We start from the raw sequence: 15002 nt of genomic DNA, 5'->3' as shown, positions 1-15002 counted from the left end.
TACGATTTTTTCATGTACAGAGCCATAACTCAGGCATAACTCAACCGATTTTATTCAAACTTGGTACAAGGATATTGACCTATGTCATGCACATGCACATTGATTTTTTTGTGATACGATCCAATATGGCCGCCGTGTGCCATTTTATTACATTTTTTTCATGTCCAGAACCATAACTCAGACATGTTTCAAGTGAATTTATTCAAAGTTGGTACAAGGAGATTGACCAATGTCATACATATGCACATTAATTTTTTTTGTGATACATTCCAATATGGCTGCTGTGTGGCCATTTTTTTATGATTTTTTCATGTACAAGCCGTAACTCAGGCATATCTCAACCAATTTTAATCAAATTTGCTACAAGGACATTGACCTATGTCATACATATGCACATTTATTTGTTTTGTGATACGATCCAATATGGCCACCGTGTGGCCATTTTATTACGATTTTTCCATGTCCTGAACTACAACTCACACATGTACAAGCGAATTTATTCAAAGTATTTTTATCACAGACCTAATGAAGAGGACTCTATCCTCTCTGAGGACCTGTAATCAAAGTACCCATTAACAAGTGGGGACTGTGTCATCAACGATGACTTGTTTCAGGATATTTTCTGTCAGTATTTTACTGTACAAACCAAATTTGAAAAGAGACATTACTGGTAATCACATAAAGATAAACTGCATAAATAAATGTCTGTTGACTCTGTCAAGATATTCAGTCCCATCATGCCTTGCTTTGTTGCAGTCCTACCTGAAAGATGTCTCATTTCTAGAAATCTGCAGACATACAATGGTAAGTGTAACATTTGTTCTCCCAAGTTCACAATCCAAGTTCATTACAATTTACATACTTATCAGTGCAATCGTTAATTCAAGGTACTCTTTTGGTTGTTAGCCAATGGAACATACATTGTTATAAGCACAGAATAAACCAATATGATGTGTTTTATAATTCCAACATACCAGCACACTGGTATTTCAGTCAAAAACTACAATCAGAAAGTCCCATCTCTGCTATTATTCCAACCTATGCTGATATACCATTGCACAGTCTGTGTTCCATTAAACCCTTCATAATTCATACATGACACCAGCCGACTAGTTCAACCACCATCCCCTGTCATCCAGCCACATTCCACAATAGATTGATGACTTTTTGTCCCTGTTAAAGACAAATGAAAGACAAACCCAAATATTCAATCCACTCTCTGACATGGCCTATTAAAAAATGCAACAACTCATCCATGTCCACCTAGTCATTGCACTCCCAATACCAAATCACTTGTGTTCAAAAATATCAAGCCCTGCACAAAAAGTTTGTGTAATTATCGATGACGTATGAAGGGGAAATTGTAGGATATTTGAGAGAGTGTAGTTGAATTCTCATAGACGCTTACTGTTCTCATTTCAGCTATACAAAGCCATATTAGATATCATAAGGGAGATAGGTAAGTTGTGACAGTATAATGACTAAACCAAAACTATGTCAAAGTTTTATATTATGTATATTTAGGCTATCATATTGATCACGTTGGTTTTGCCGATGAAGACAACTTTTTCAAAAGCTGATTGGAATCGTACGTGCGTACATGATGAGAAATCATCCGTCCTTATTCAGATGGCAAACCTCTATCAACCTTGCACCAATCAAAAATAGTTTTCTGAATTCATGGACAATTAACGGCAATTTACAATAACACAATGCTTTCAACTTCAGTCATGGACAAATATTCCAAGCCCCCAGGAACTGTCTCAGTGACAACACTTACAGGAAGCAGTGCAAAGATATTAGATATAATGTTACACAATGCAGAGCAAAACTTTACCCGGTGAAAAAATTAACAGAAAAGTATTTTGTATACACTCAGTTATAACACTTGTGAAGTGAAATCAACAATTTAATTTTACTCAAAAGTCTCTCACTTTTATGAGATCAACTTGCATAGTATTTGAAACACCAGCGTCTACTTTACTCTTAATAAATAATCAATATCTGTCAAGAAAAGACTTATAAAGTTTCACGTATCTCTAAGAAATAAGATTGACAGCTATATGTGTAACAGTGCTAACTGTAACTGGCTTCCTTTTTCTCATATTTTAATTTGCACAGCCGTTCAACCCAAGTTAGTTGGTCTACTCTGTGCCTTACCTCATCAACAGCAGTCTGTCTATGAACACTTGGAAGTCCTGGAAGGCAAGGTATGTCACTGTATTCTCAGTGTGACAGTTTTCAGACAGGGTAGTGAATTTCGCCCAAAGCCGTTTCATAAACGACGAGCACTGCGAAATCGTATTACCATATCTTGCGTGACCACTTCAATGAAATTGTTTAAATGATGTGTGTACAATTTGAATATGCGTAGGGTTTTCCAGGATATTTTGGTGCATTATTGTAAAGGAAATTTGTGATCGTATCACTCAAAAATATATCTTCTATCGTAGTGTATTCATCCATGTGTTGTTCACGTTTTGATTTCACAGTAACCTTTTCATTACAAGACTTTGGTGCACCCCTGTTGTTTTCAATAGACTATGATCCGTGAAAACATTAGTTTAACCCTCTTACCACCATGGTATGGCCCAAACCCATTGTTTTCTGTGGTAATTGTGGACCTGTCTACAGGGAATTAGGTGTGGACAGGTTAAGCCTATGCACAGGGAAATGCATGTGACAGGGCAAAGTACCGTGCATGTGACAGGGCAAAGTACCGTAGGTTAGTCTGCCTTTGTGATCCACATACTGAAAACTGAGAATATGTGATAAGGAGTGACGTCGTTCGGACCCAATACTTCTGGTAATGAATTATCTTATGGATTAGAAATAAAATAGATGCTATTTCCCGCGTTGCAGGCCAATATGTTACTAGAACGGATGGGTAAAGCAGCCAATGGCAGTATACCCAAAGCACCCAAGAAGGACCATCCAAAGGAACAGAAGATTGAGACCTGGGTGATACATGACTTGTTTGGTCCCATAGAGCACGTTGTACAGACCCTGCCCACTGATCCACCAAAGAGTTCTGTGGTTGAGAAGACAGCTGAGGAGAAACTAGCCAGGTCAGATGATTTGCCACAGTGTGTCAGTGTCATACTGTGTTTGGTGCTAAGAGTCTGCAACAATCAAAATTGGAAAATTATGATTAATTGGTGACAAGTGGAGGGGAGAAGTTCAAAGAGGGTGAATCCTCCTCTGAGGATGAGAACATTTTGATGAGAAATGGCTTGCCAAACTGTTGAATACCCAGTTAAATTGGTTAGTGTCAGATTTAAAATGAATGCACTTTTGGTACATCAGAGTTCGCGTTTACGCAAAAATTGTGCGTATTTACGCAATAAAATTGACTCTCTACGCATTTTTTCCTTGTTCTGCGTTTCTATATGCAAAGGATAACAGTAAATGTTTTCCGAAAGCACTCCCCACGACTGAGCTTAGGCGACAACCAGACGAAATTTGTTGCAACACATTTCTGTCAATCACTCATTTTGTGTGGAAAGTTTCGGATTCTCTGGGCGTTGTCAATTACTCATTTTGTGTCATAAGTTTCAGAAACTATCGCTCGCCTGAAATTAGCAACGTAATTCATAGGCACAGCTGACATAAAAATGTGCCTGTGAACTACGCTGCCGATTTTTCAGACAACGCCCAGAGAATCCGAAACTTTCCACACAAAATGAGTGATTGACAGAAATGTGTTGCAACAAATTTCGTCTGGTTGTCGCCTAAGCTCAGTCGTGGGGAGGATAACAGTAAAATGTTTCCAAGAGCACTCCCATGACTGACCTTAGGCGACAACCAGACGAAATTTGTTTGCAACACATTTCTGTCAATCACTCATTTTGTGTGGAAAGTTTCGGATTCTCTGGGCGTTGTCTGAAAAATCGGCAGCGTAGTTCACAGGCACATTTTTATGTCAGCTGTGCCTATGAATTACGTTGCTAATTTTCAGGCGAGCGATAGTTTCTGAACTTATGACACAAAGTGAGTAATTGACAGAAATGTTGTGACAAATTTTATAAATGCCAACCGTGCACGATCATCGCGACTCTTAGTCTGTGGGCCCAACTCTAAAAAAGGCTCTAGAAATTGAATTTCGTTCAGAGGATCTTTTACCTACAAGATGTCAGCTGAAAATGATTGTTCATAATACACTGATTTTAAAAAGTGAATTTTCAAGAAAAAAGTAAGCTTCAGGAATGAGAATTTTTGACCAAAAATTGAGGTTTTCTCTATTTTTTGGTGAAAATGAAGAAATCTGCATTGTTACATTGTAAATTAATTTCACTGAAATATTTCTCTGCGGTATCATGAAAAAAGTTCGCAAAAGTACTTAAATGGCCAAAATATTGATTAAAATTGCTGATTTTGACCAAAATTGCCGTTTTATCCCAAAATCAGACACCTGCATAGAAGCATTGTTTGTGGCTTAATAACCACTTTTTTGTTCCTGTAGTCTAAGTAAGAGATGTATAGTAAGTTGACTTAAATGTGAAATCTCAGACTTTTTACCAAAATTGATGTTTTTTCACCAAAATTCGCTGTTCCCAAATTTTGATCAAGCACACATGCAGCATGGCGTCGGAGCAGACAAATCTGTTTTCTTTCAACTTTGCTATGAGTCCATGAAAAAAATGATTCATCGGTAGAGCTCGTCGGAATCCTGGTAAATTTTGAACACTGCAGAAGTGTCTGGATAAGCTGCCATAACTCTAACTTTTGGGTTGCCCGATGGTTTTGACGGTCGCATGTATACCCTTCGCTGTTACGTTTCAACATTGTTCAAGTTGTTCGTTAAACTGTTTTCATTAAAATAATGTTACATCGTACAATCCGAATATGTAGTGTAGGTTTATTCAACGGCACATTGTATTTTGCAGTCAGTTTTTTCATCAATCGAGTGCGGAAGTGAAATTACGCACTCAAATCCAGCCATTACGCAATTTTAGCAGACTAATGCGTATGCCGTACGCGAGGAGAAAAAAGTCACCGCGAACACTGGTACATGTTTTTTCAACAGATTTGATACTGTTCTAACTTTGACAAAAATTACAGTGAATTCTTGTGTCAGATTATTTTCATTCACTGTATTTCCATAGAGTATTTCTCCAGATTTGAACAAAGTGCCAAAACTAAAATCTTGTTTGTATTTCTTTCCATAGAGGGTTTGCAACACTGTTTCAGATTGTATCCAATGCTGTGAGTCGCCATGGCAAAGACGCCAAGGGTAACAGCGCCAATGATGAGACAGTTAGTATGGATATCTCCATATCAACTGATGAGGTAAGATCTTTTCCAGAGTCTGTAGGCTGAATGTGTAGTAGTAGCTGAAGAATTTTGTATTCATATCACATGTAGCAGGCAGTTGTTAATGCTGTTTCAATGACTTCAACATCCTGTAACTCCATTGGTCATACTGAGTCACATGACACTGGCATGTCAAACAATCAGATTGGTCCTATTATGTCACATGACAGCAATCCTGATTCTGCCTGATTACTTTGTTCTGATGTATTCACTGAACAGGAGCCACTTGATGTGAGGTATAAGAGAGCTTTGAAGGAGCTTCAGTTTGACAGTTGTGAAATTCCAACCTCGGGTGCTCACATACACCACTATGCTTCCCAATTTGACAAAGCTGCCAAGCCACTTTCCAGCCAGGTGAGTGCACACTTGAAAGAATTTTACAAGGATGTTTTTAATATGCATGGCAGGGACTGTGTCATTTACAATGACTTGTTTAATATGCATGAAGCCTCATTCATGGTCCTTAGTTGTGATTGTGATCCTGTACCTATAAAAGTTTTCTTTGATCAGAAAATTTTACACAATTTGAATTTGTAGCATAAAAACACTGTGTGCTCATCTGCCTCTTGAAAAAAAATTTTGATGGCATGTTGCTGAAAGAAGCATTCTTAATTAAATGAGATAATATGATTTCATACCTTGTTGAGTAAAAATTATGAAAAACTATAGATTAAAACATACATAAAAGAATAACGTAACTTTAAAAAAATTATTTTAGATGGAAGAATCTGAGTTTCAGTGTGTTTTGCATGGACTGTCACGCCTGTTTATGACCTCCAGTAATGGATTATTAGTTTAACTTAACAGAACTTGATGCTGTTTATTATTTTTTTCACACAGGTTTTCAGACTAGCACAAGAATTTACATCGTTATCTTCATCTCTTCCATTGGATTTATCCTCAGCAATATTTGTCAGGACGGTAAATATCACTTATGTTTGCGTATATCGTGTGGGAATAGTCTTTGTCATGTGCATAATATTATGTTCTGCATGTGTTTGTACGTGGATATAGATTATGTTTTGTTTATGAGGTTGTGCTTATTCTGATAATCATCGCCTATACCCATAATGCTTCATGCTGATGACGTTTACCATCAAATACCAGTACTGGCATGGTATGGGTCATCACATGTTATGATATGTAAGTTAAACACTAACAATTTTAGGGAGCTCCTAGACTACCCTAGCAACTTTCAAGTAAACAAAGTCAACTTACACAATGACTGCTGTCATGTCAGTGTTATGTTGCTTACAACAAATATGAAGGGCTTTGAGTAACCAGGAAAGTTATTGGTAGATAATACAGTAACTGTGTATTGCATGTGTAATGTTATCTCACATCAGTTCCATTGAAGTCCTTGTCAGTTTTTGAACACGCTCCAGCAAATTGATGCTCCAGGATGATTATTGCAGGCTATGTTTCTGATACTAGGCCACAGATCTTGTGGCATATAAAATGCAAGCATAGAAAAGCAATCTCTGCATTGTGTTAATTTGAATGTGAGCATTTCTTCCATTACATGTCCATGAGTTACATCATTGACTGCAGCCTTCCAGACTGACATGAATGTAAATTTGATTTTTTTTTTACAGGATGACGAGAAAATAAATCTTATGCAAGCACTAATCATTGGGTAGGTTACCGATTGTTATTTTTCTTGCAAAAATTGAGCATTCTTAGTATTTTTTCATGATGTGTGAAAATATTGAGTAAGGGAGCATTGTCAGATATCAGGTGTTTGTCATCACCTTTCACAAATTACGATTGAATTTTCAAAATGTGACATTTGCATATTTATCATGTACACCTGGTCCAGGAAGAGTTTTTAGGTATTAATGCATGCATGAATAAGTGTCACATTATTAAAGAGCCACACTGCAAACACGATCAACACAGTAGAATTATAATATGTATATCCCTGTTCCTGCCAGACAGTATCACTTCCCCGTCAGCCAAGTCAGTAAAAAGCAGTATTGAGCCAAAACGTGAGGTATTTTCACCCACTTGGCTTGGTCTGTTATAGCATCTTTAGTCCAAAAAAATCCATTTTACACCATCTCTGTTTTCAACAGCTTCCAAATGTTCAATATTATGTTAAAATACACCATATGGAATATGTTGTGTTTCATAAATTTTAACCATCTTGACCTGATGGTGAAATATGGACTTGGCAGGAAAAGGGATATATTGGTACATGATATCACAGCAGTTGTTTGCCCAGTGAGGGCGATATACTTACAAAACATAAGTAATAATGGAAACACTCTGTACACTATCTTCTCTACATATGGTAATAATTCATATATTTTTATCTCTCAACCCAAATTTAATATATTTTCTAACAATTTTGTCAACAACTTGCAGGCCAGAAGGGACTCCGTACTCCGGAGGTTGTTATCTGTTTGACATATTTTTTCCAAGTAACTATCCCAAGGTTCCACCTCAAGTCAATCTGCAGACCACGGGTAATGGTTCTGTCAGATTCAACCCCAATCTTTACAAGTAAGTGCACAATTTTGGAATAGGTAGATAAAATAATACGTTTGTTAACCTTATGTTATCAGTGTAGTCTGTAGACCCATCATCAGTTGACTATATTTCCAGAAATAACAGAAATACAAATACATATGTTTGGGAAAGTCATTCCTTTTTTGATTTTAAACCAAATTTTACTTTGGTGAAACATCTCTGTTGTGCCCTTGATATCACAGACAAATTCAAAACAAAAAAATTAGTTTAATTTTGATATTCTGAAAGTAAACATCCAGATTTTGGCTTTTGATGAGCAAGGAATAGACAGCAGATCAAATCGATAAGAACTTTTGTGAAAATAGTTTGATCTGCAAGGTTATTGCAAATGGAGCGTGCATTCAATTAAATTTAGTCAATTTTGTACTGTAACCCCCTCAGAGAAAAAGGATTGAGTCTTGAATATTTTTAGTGACACAAGACTTATCATGTAAGACTATAGCAGAGTCTCCTGTAATGTTCAGAAAGAAAGCCAAAAAAATTAGAGATTTGTTTCTGGTTGTAAGTGTTTCACAAAAGCAGTGCTGGGTCATATAATGTATATTCATTTTTTTCATGAGCTCACAAGGTCCAACTACTGAATTGAAAATGACAAAACCACAAATATTTATGTATGATGGTAATTCTGATGCGCAGCAAGATGACAACCATAAGTTCACCATTCTGAACTTATTCATACATGCAATTCTACAGATATTAATATTGTCTGATGTCATGAAACATGTGGTCCTTTCAATATGCTATTGGGTTTTATGAAGCAAATGTGAAAAAATGGTGGACATGCCTAGTCTAGATCAGCAAGGATAAGAAAGAAATTCATCTCCGTTTTCAATCCTAATTATCATATTTGGTTTAATCCTCAGCTCTGGTAAGGTGTGCTTGTCCTTGCTCGGTACTTGGGAAGGACAGGGTGGGGAGCAATGGAATGAAACCTCCACAGTGTTACAAGTATTGATCTCAATACAGTCACTCATCCTAGTGGCTGAACCCTACTTCAATGAACCTGGCTATGAGCAAGAAATTGGCACAGACTCTGGTAGGAAGCACAGTAAAGAGTACAATCAAGGTAAAGTTGACAGAGAGGGCGCTGTTGATTGATTGCACCAACCCACAAAATTGCATCCTGATCATGTAACAAAACTACCTCACTGCTGTCTGATTGTCTAATAAGGGGCATGCTATGTTGGGGCTAGATTAGGTGCAAAAGATGTGCATCATTTGGAAATCATCAAGAACGAAGCATCCGGTAGGAGACAAATGTTGGGTCCACAGGGATTTGTAGCATTGATTTGAGTTAGGATTAGGATCAGGGGCTGAACCTGTACCCCTGATTTGAATCCCATAAATCCATGACATTTGACAGTTGCTCTGTATTGGGTCCGACTGTTCTTCATGTACACCCATCACTTCAGCTCAGTTCTGTGTTTACGCCTGGTATAAGAGAAGGTATCTTCTTTAAGAATGAATAGCATTGTAGCTGATCTGCAACTTTCCAGTTCTCGTAATCTATGGATCTTGTAGACCTTCTGAAAAGGAGAAAATATATTTGAAATGAAAGAAATGAGTGTGATAAGGTGTACTCTGTCTATACGGAGGATAAATTTAATGAAGACAATCAGGAGTATTCTTGTTTTCTTAACTCACACTCTACCAGAAATATGTTGTTTTCTTTTTGTATTTCTTAATTAGAAAAAGCATGTTAACCACACCATAATGTTTGTAATTTTTTAGTCCCCACGGACACCGCTCGGGGGGACTTATAGGTTTGGTCATGTCCGTGCGTGCGTGTGTGCGTCCGTCCGTCCGTGCGTCCGTGCGTCCGTCCGTCCGTTCACGCAGATATCTCAGAGACGCCTGTAGCGATTTGATTCAAACTTGGTACAAGGATTATCATCTATGCCATACATATGCACGTCGATTTGTTTTAGGATCCGATTCAAAATGGCCGTCTGGCAGCCATTTTGTTTCCTGTATTTGATGACGGTGCGTATGTTCACGCAAATTTCTCAGTGATTCTAAGAGCGATTCCATTCAAACTTGGTACATAGATTACTCTATATGTTATACATATGCACATTGATTTTTATTTTGATCTGGTCTAAAATGGCTGCGTGGCGGCCATTTTGTTTCCTATATTTTTACGACTGTACGTTCATTCACATTAATTTCTCAGAGATGCCGGGCGTGATTGCATTGAAAGTTGGTACCTATATTAATCCTTATCACATATATATGCACGCCGATTTTTGTACTGATTCGATCATAAATGGCTGTGTGACGGCCGTTTTCTTTCCTGTATTTGATATCCATCCACAGGGTCCCCAGGTATGATCCACAGGGGTTCCAGGATGAAATTAATACTAATGCTGTGTCTATGCATAGGGGCTCATGAATGCAGATATCTGAGATATTCCTGTGCCAATTCTTTTTAAACTTGGTACAAGGATACTACACTATGGTATACACATGCAGGTCTATTTATATTGGTGTGGCATGCATAATTAGGTCTAATTTGCATAATTCAAGATTAGAGCGCTGTTTCTGGTACAACTGTACCAAATTTGATGAAACTTTGTGCAGATGGTTTTAGTCCCCACAGAACCATCTGGGGGGACTTATAGGTCATGTCCGTGCATGCGTGCGTGCGTGCGTGCGTCCGTTCACGCAGACATCTCAGAGATGCCTGGAGCGATTTCATTCAAACTTGTTACAAGGATTACTTCATATGTCATACAGATGCATGTCAATTTGTTTTGTGGTACGATCCAATATGGCTGTCGTGTGGCAATTTTATTACGATTTTTTCATGTATAGAGCCATTACTCAGGCATGTTTCAACCCATTTTATTCAAAGTTGGTACAAGGACATTTACCGATGACATAGATATGCACACCAATTTGTTTTGTGATGCAATCCAATATGGCTGCCTTAAGGCCATTTTTTTCAATTTTTTTCATGTACAGAGCCATAACTCAGGCATATCTCAACTGATTTTATTCAAAGTTGGTACAAGGACATTGACCTATGTCATACATATGCACGTCAATTTGTTTTGTGATACGATCCAATATGGCTGCTAGGCGGCCATTTTATTACGATTTTTTCATGTACAGAGCCATTACTCAGGCATGTTTCAACAGATTTTATTCAAAGTTGGTACAAGGACATTGACCTATGTCATACATATGCACATTGATTTGTTTTGTGATACGATCCAATAAGGCCACCATGTGGCCATTTTATTACGATTTTTTCATGTCCTGAACTACAGCTCAGACATGTATCAAGCGAATTTATTCAAAAGTATTTTTATCACAGACCTAATGAAGAGGACTCTATCCTCTCTGAGGACCTGTAATCAAAGTACCCATTAACAAGTGGGGACTGTGTCATCAACGATGACTTGTTTCACCATGAATTTCCTATCAAAATATGCTTGAATCAGCAACTTGGTGGACCTTGACAGATTTTATTCCTGCAAGCTGTCTTTCAGTTCAAGAAATCTCGCTCTTATCAGTGCTAGCCTTAAAGTCGCAATTTTCAATCCCAGATTCTCGCATTAGCGGAGTTCCTCCCAGTCAAACACTTGGCTAGTATGATGTTTGATTTCTATAACATTAATTACACAAACTGATCTCAACCTTTTGGCACCATTTGCTAATCCTGCAAACAGAGTTTATACAAGCATTTGATTGACGGTCTGTTCAAATCACCAACAGTCATTGATTCCCCACCACTAATGCTTGAATTTCCTAAAAAATTGCCTTCCAGTCACGTTAGAATTTGAATATAACCACAGAGTTTGATCCGCAGCAGCTTCACGCTAACCGCTTGGCAGTCTGTCTGCATTTTTACAGCCGGAAAAAAACTAAAAAGTGGCATTTTCTGGAGCTAGTGTCCATGTGTTGCCTGTTTGAACGCCGCCATAGCTTCACGCCCTTATAAAGGGAGGCTCCACCTTTAATCTCCTTCTTTTACAAAACACTGTAAACAATATGAAACAACTTTGTCTTCATTTAACTTTTTTGTACTTCTCTTTCACCAACATCAGAGGTTAAAATCAACAACATCAAATACGCAATGGTGGCCCAACTGCAGCGTCCACCTCCCGGCCTGGAGGAGGTCATCCAGACACACTTTTACTTGAAGAGAGACAAGATACTTCAGGAGGTGGAGGGCTGGTTGAAAGACAACCCCAAGGACACCAAGATGCAGAAACAGGTGACCAACCTACGGACAGAGCTCAAGAAGCTGCAGAAACCAGATGGATTACAGGAAAGCTGCAAGCAAAGTAGTGCATAGTGCCTGATTCTCCACCCGGTCCCGTGATCTGAAAATAAATGAACTCTATCCTAGCAGGACTGTGCTAGGTTTGAAATCTCAAGATTTGACAGATGGTGTTGTTGTGTTCAAGAGATATATATGTATATACAGAGAAGTTCCCCCGTGGCTCAAAGAGTCTACAGGGACAGTTATACATGCAAGATTTAAGAGGGTGATACACACCCACATAAATGATTTATCTTTTTTTTCATGGCAGGTGCAATAAATTTGGTTGTACAGTTCTTTGCTTGTGATTCTCCCCTGGCCACTGAATGTCATGACTGTTATTGGTGGGAGAGACATTTTTGTTGATTAAGAATCCTGATGTACAAGCCTGATAAAAAGTTGTCACATTGTATCATGTTTGTTGTATTTGACACATTGTATCATGTTTGTTGTATTTGACACATTGTATCATGTTTGTTGTATTTGACACATTGTATCATGTTTGTTGTATTTGATATTTCCACAAGTCATTTTTTTTATTTGGTGTCACGTACATTTGAGACAACTTTTTTCATTTTTTTATTATATTTTGTGTTTGTCATCATGTGCATCATGTTCGAGTGAATTAGCTCTCTTGTTGCCACATCAGTAGATGTTGAAGAAACTTCAAATGTCTGTGAAAATTATGTAATTCACATCATACTGCAACTGGAACTGTAGTTGTTGTTATTTTTTACGCTGCAATCATAGTGACTAAAACTGTTGGTCACATCCCCATTATCCATGTGTGTAGATTCACCCACTCCATTCAAAATATTTTGGATAACCAACGTTTAGAGATGAAGGGGTCCATTTTGTGCAAGTTGGATCTGACTGAAGTTGACGGCCCATAGTAAATAAATAAGTAAATACTAAGTTTGTGGTGGGAAACTCAAGCTCTGCAGCATCACAAGTTGCCAGTTTTGCATACCACCTTTACCAGTATGTATAATGCATGCTGTGGTGTGTACAGTGCATATGGAAAATAGAGAAAACACAGAAATTTATAATCTTTGTTATCTTGTTTTTTCATGAAAAATAATGACTTTGTCAAACCATCATCTGAAATATTCAAATGTTAGGGTACTTTTACTAGGTGGAGAAAAATACCTTCTGTATTTTCCTTGACATTGAAAGATTTTTCATATTTTCAATACCAAGTTAAAAAGAGCAAATTAATACAAATATTGGACATCTGTAGATGTACAGACCTATTCTTATGAGATTGGCAGAGTGGCTTTGTACCATTCTACAAGAGCAGCTAACTAATATGATTGTCTTGGCACATCCAAAAGCAAAACTTTCCTTCTTGTCATCTAAGTGCAACTTTAACGTTTGAGTGTCACTAGATCCAGTAAATATGTCAGCTTTCATTTGTCCAATAAATGCTAAAATTTAGGTAGTTTGCGCCTCGAAGATGAAAGACTTGCCCACACTTTCCTCAAGCAAACTTTCAACCATTCCGTTTCAATATCAAATATAAAAATCAGGGTTCACCATGCAAATTTGGTACTACAGAAACAAATTGCCCAGTATTTACCGATACTTGAAATTCAAAATGGCCGCCATCCCTGGGTTCTCTCTATGGTGGAAAATTAAATTCCCGATTGTCACAAAACTAAGCTGGTGAAAACTTTAGTTAGTCTATGAGCTTCAAAATGAGCCCCCACAAGTGGTAGGCCATAAGAATATGGTAAAGTTTTAGAGTCAGAATATCTGTGCCTGAGGTGCATCCTACCTTTACAGGCTAGCACAAGACTATCAATGCTGAACTGTTATACTGGTTGCATTTTTTACCCAATAAAATCCAAGCTCTCTTTTTGAACCATTTGATCTGTTGTACTTGTCAAGTAAATGGAGTCATTCTTGAGACCAGTCTTGTAGGTTACCGTACTCATGGGAATGAAAGATGCTTACAATCAGACTTTTTTCAAGATATTGACTCAATAACTAAGTAAAGACAACAAGATGGCTACACACCAGTCATATTTGTTCATACAAACCATGGACTTCTTTGTTTCATAACTCCAAATACTTTTCCTCAGAAACAAGGATTTCAGAGCTTGACAAAATAACTCTAAGTGCTTGTGACAAATCCCATGGAAACCAGAATTTTAGCTCGCGGCTCTTGCAAGAATTGTGTCCTGTAATTTTGGCGTAATCACTGATTCTGATAATCTGGGCATCACATGCATATTTATCTCCTGCATAACCTCCGCGTGATATGCATGAGAATTTGTGTAAATAATGTCAGTATGTTCTCATCTTTAAACTCACTCTATAGAATCCCATGTTTATGACTTCCAATTCATTACCTTGGAAAGCTGTTGCCCATTGCCATAACCCACCCCACCCCACCCACCCCTGAACTACGACATGGTCCAGATACACAGTGCAGAAAATGCACTGACACCACGGAGAGCCAACCCAGGTATAATGTAACTTGCACAATTAGTATCTTGTAATCTCTTCTGGCACAGACACAAAACAGCTTACATGTGACTTATCGTGATTTCAGGGTGAGAATTTCACACAGAGAATTTCTTTGCATGTTGGATTCATTCATAAAATCCATTCCACGGCACATTCACAAGACTGTCTACATTGTGTGTGACAGTGTTGAGTACAACTCATTAATATTAGGTACAAAGAGATCACTATAGATTTGTCAGTCTAGTAAAATATCATATTATCAGTGTCATCATCACTTGGTTGCAATATGTGCTTCATTCAAAATGTTCTGGTATTGTAGCAGATTTTTCTGCTGCACACAAGTGATATTCCTATACCAAGTGAATTTGTGTTGTCTTTCAGTTTGTGCTGTTGTAAAATAAACTTTTCAATATCA

At 37.7% G+C, this 15002-nt stretch overlaps 1 protein-coding gene across 3 annotated transcripts in view; it reads left to right on the top strand.

Annotated features, from left to right (window-relative positions):
- LOC139139209 (dual E2 ubiquitin-conjugating enzyme/E3 ubiquitin-protein ligase BIRC6-like) overlaps positions 1–15002 on the top strand; it is a 92001-nt gene extending 76999 nt beyond the window's left edge. For all 3 annotated transcript variants that reach the window (XM_070708038.1, XM_070708037.1, XM_070708039.1), the window contains exons 15-25: positions 757–804; positions 1423–1459; positions 2122–2210; positions 2863–3068; positions 5169–5289; positions 5533–5667; positions 6154–6234; positions 6909–6949; positions 7681–7818; positions 8709–8911; positions 11898–15002. In XM_070708038.1, coding sequence (XP_070564139.1) covers positions 757–804; positions 1423–1459; positions 2122–2210; positions 2863–3068; positions 5169–5289; positions 5533–5667; positions 6154–6234; positions 6909–6949; positions 7681–7818; positions 8709–8911; positions 11898–12148 — 1350 coding nt within the window. In that variant the 3' untranslated portion in view covers positions 12149–15002. The remainder of the gene's footprint in view (positions 1–756; positions 805–1422; positions 1460–2121; positions 2211–2862; positions 3069–5168; positions 5290–5532; positions 5668–6153; positions 6235–6908; positions 6950–7680; positions 7819–8708; positions 8912–11897) is intronic.

Source organism: Ptychodera flava, chromosome 8 (genome assembly GCF_041260155.1).
Source record: "Ptychodera flava strain L36383 chromosome 8, AS_Pfla_20210202, whole genome shotgun sequence".
Classification (NCBI taxonomy): domain Eukaryota; kingdom Metazoa; phylum Hemichordata; class Enteropneusta; family Ptychoderidae; genus Ptychodera; species Ptychodera flava.
The sequence above is the reverse complement of the archived record's forward strand: the minus strand, read 5'-3'. Positions and strand labels throughout refer to the sequence as shown.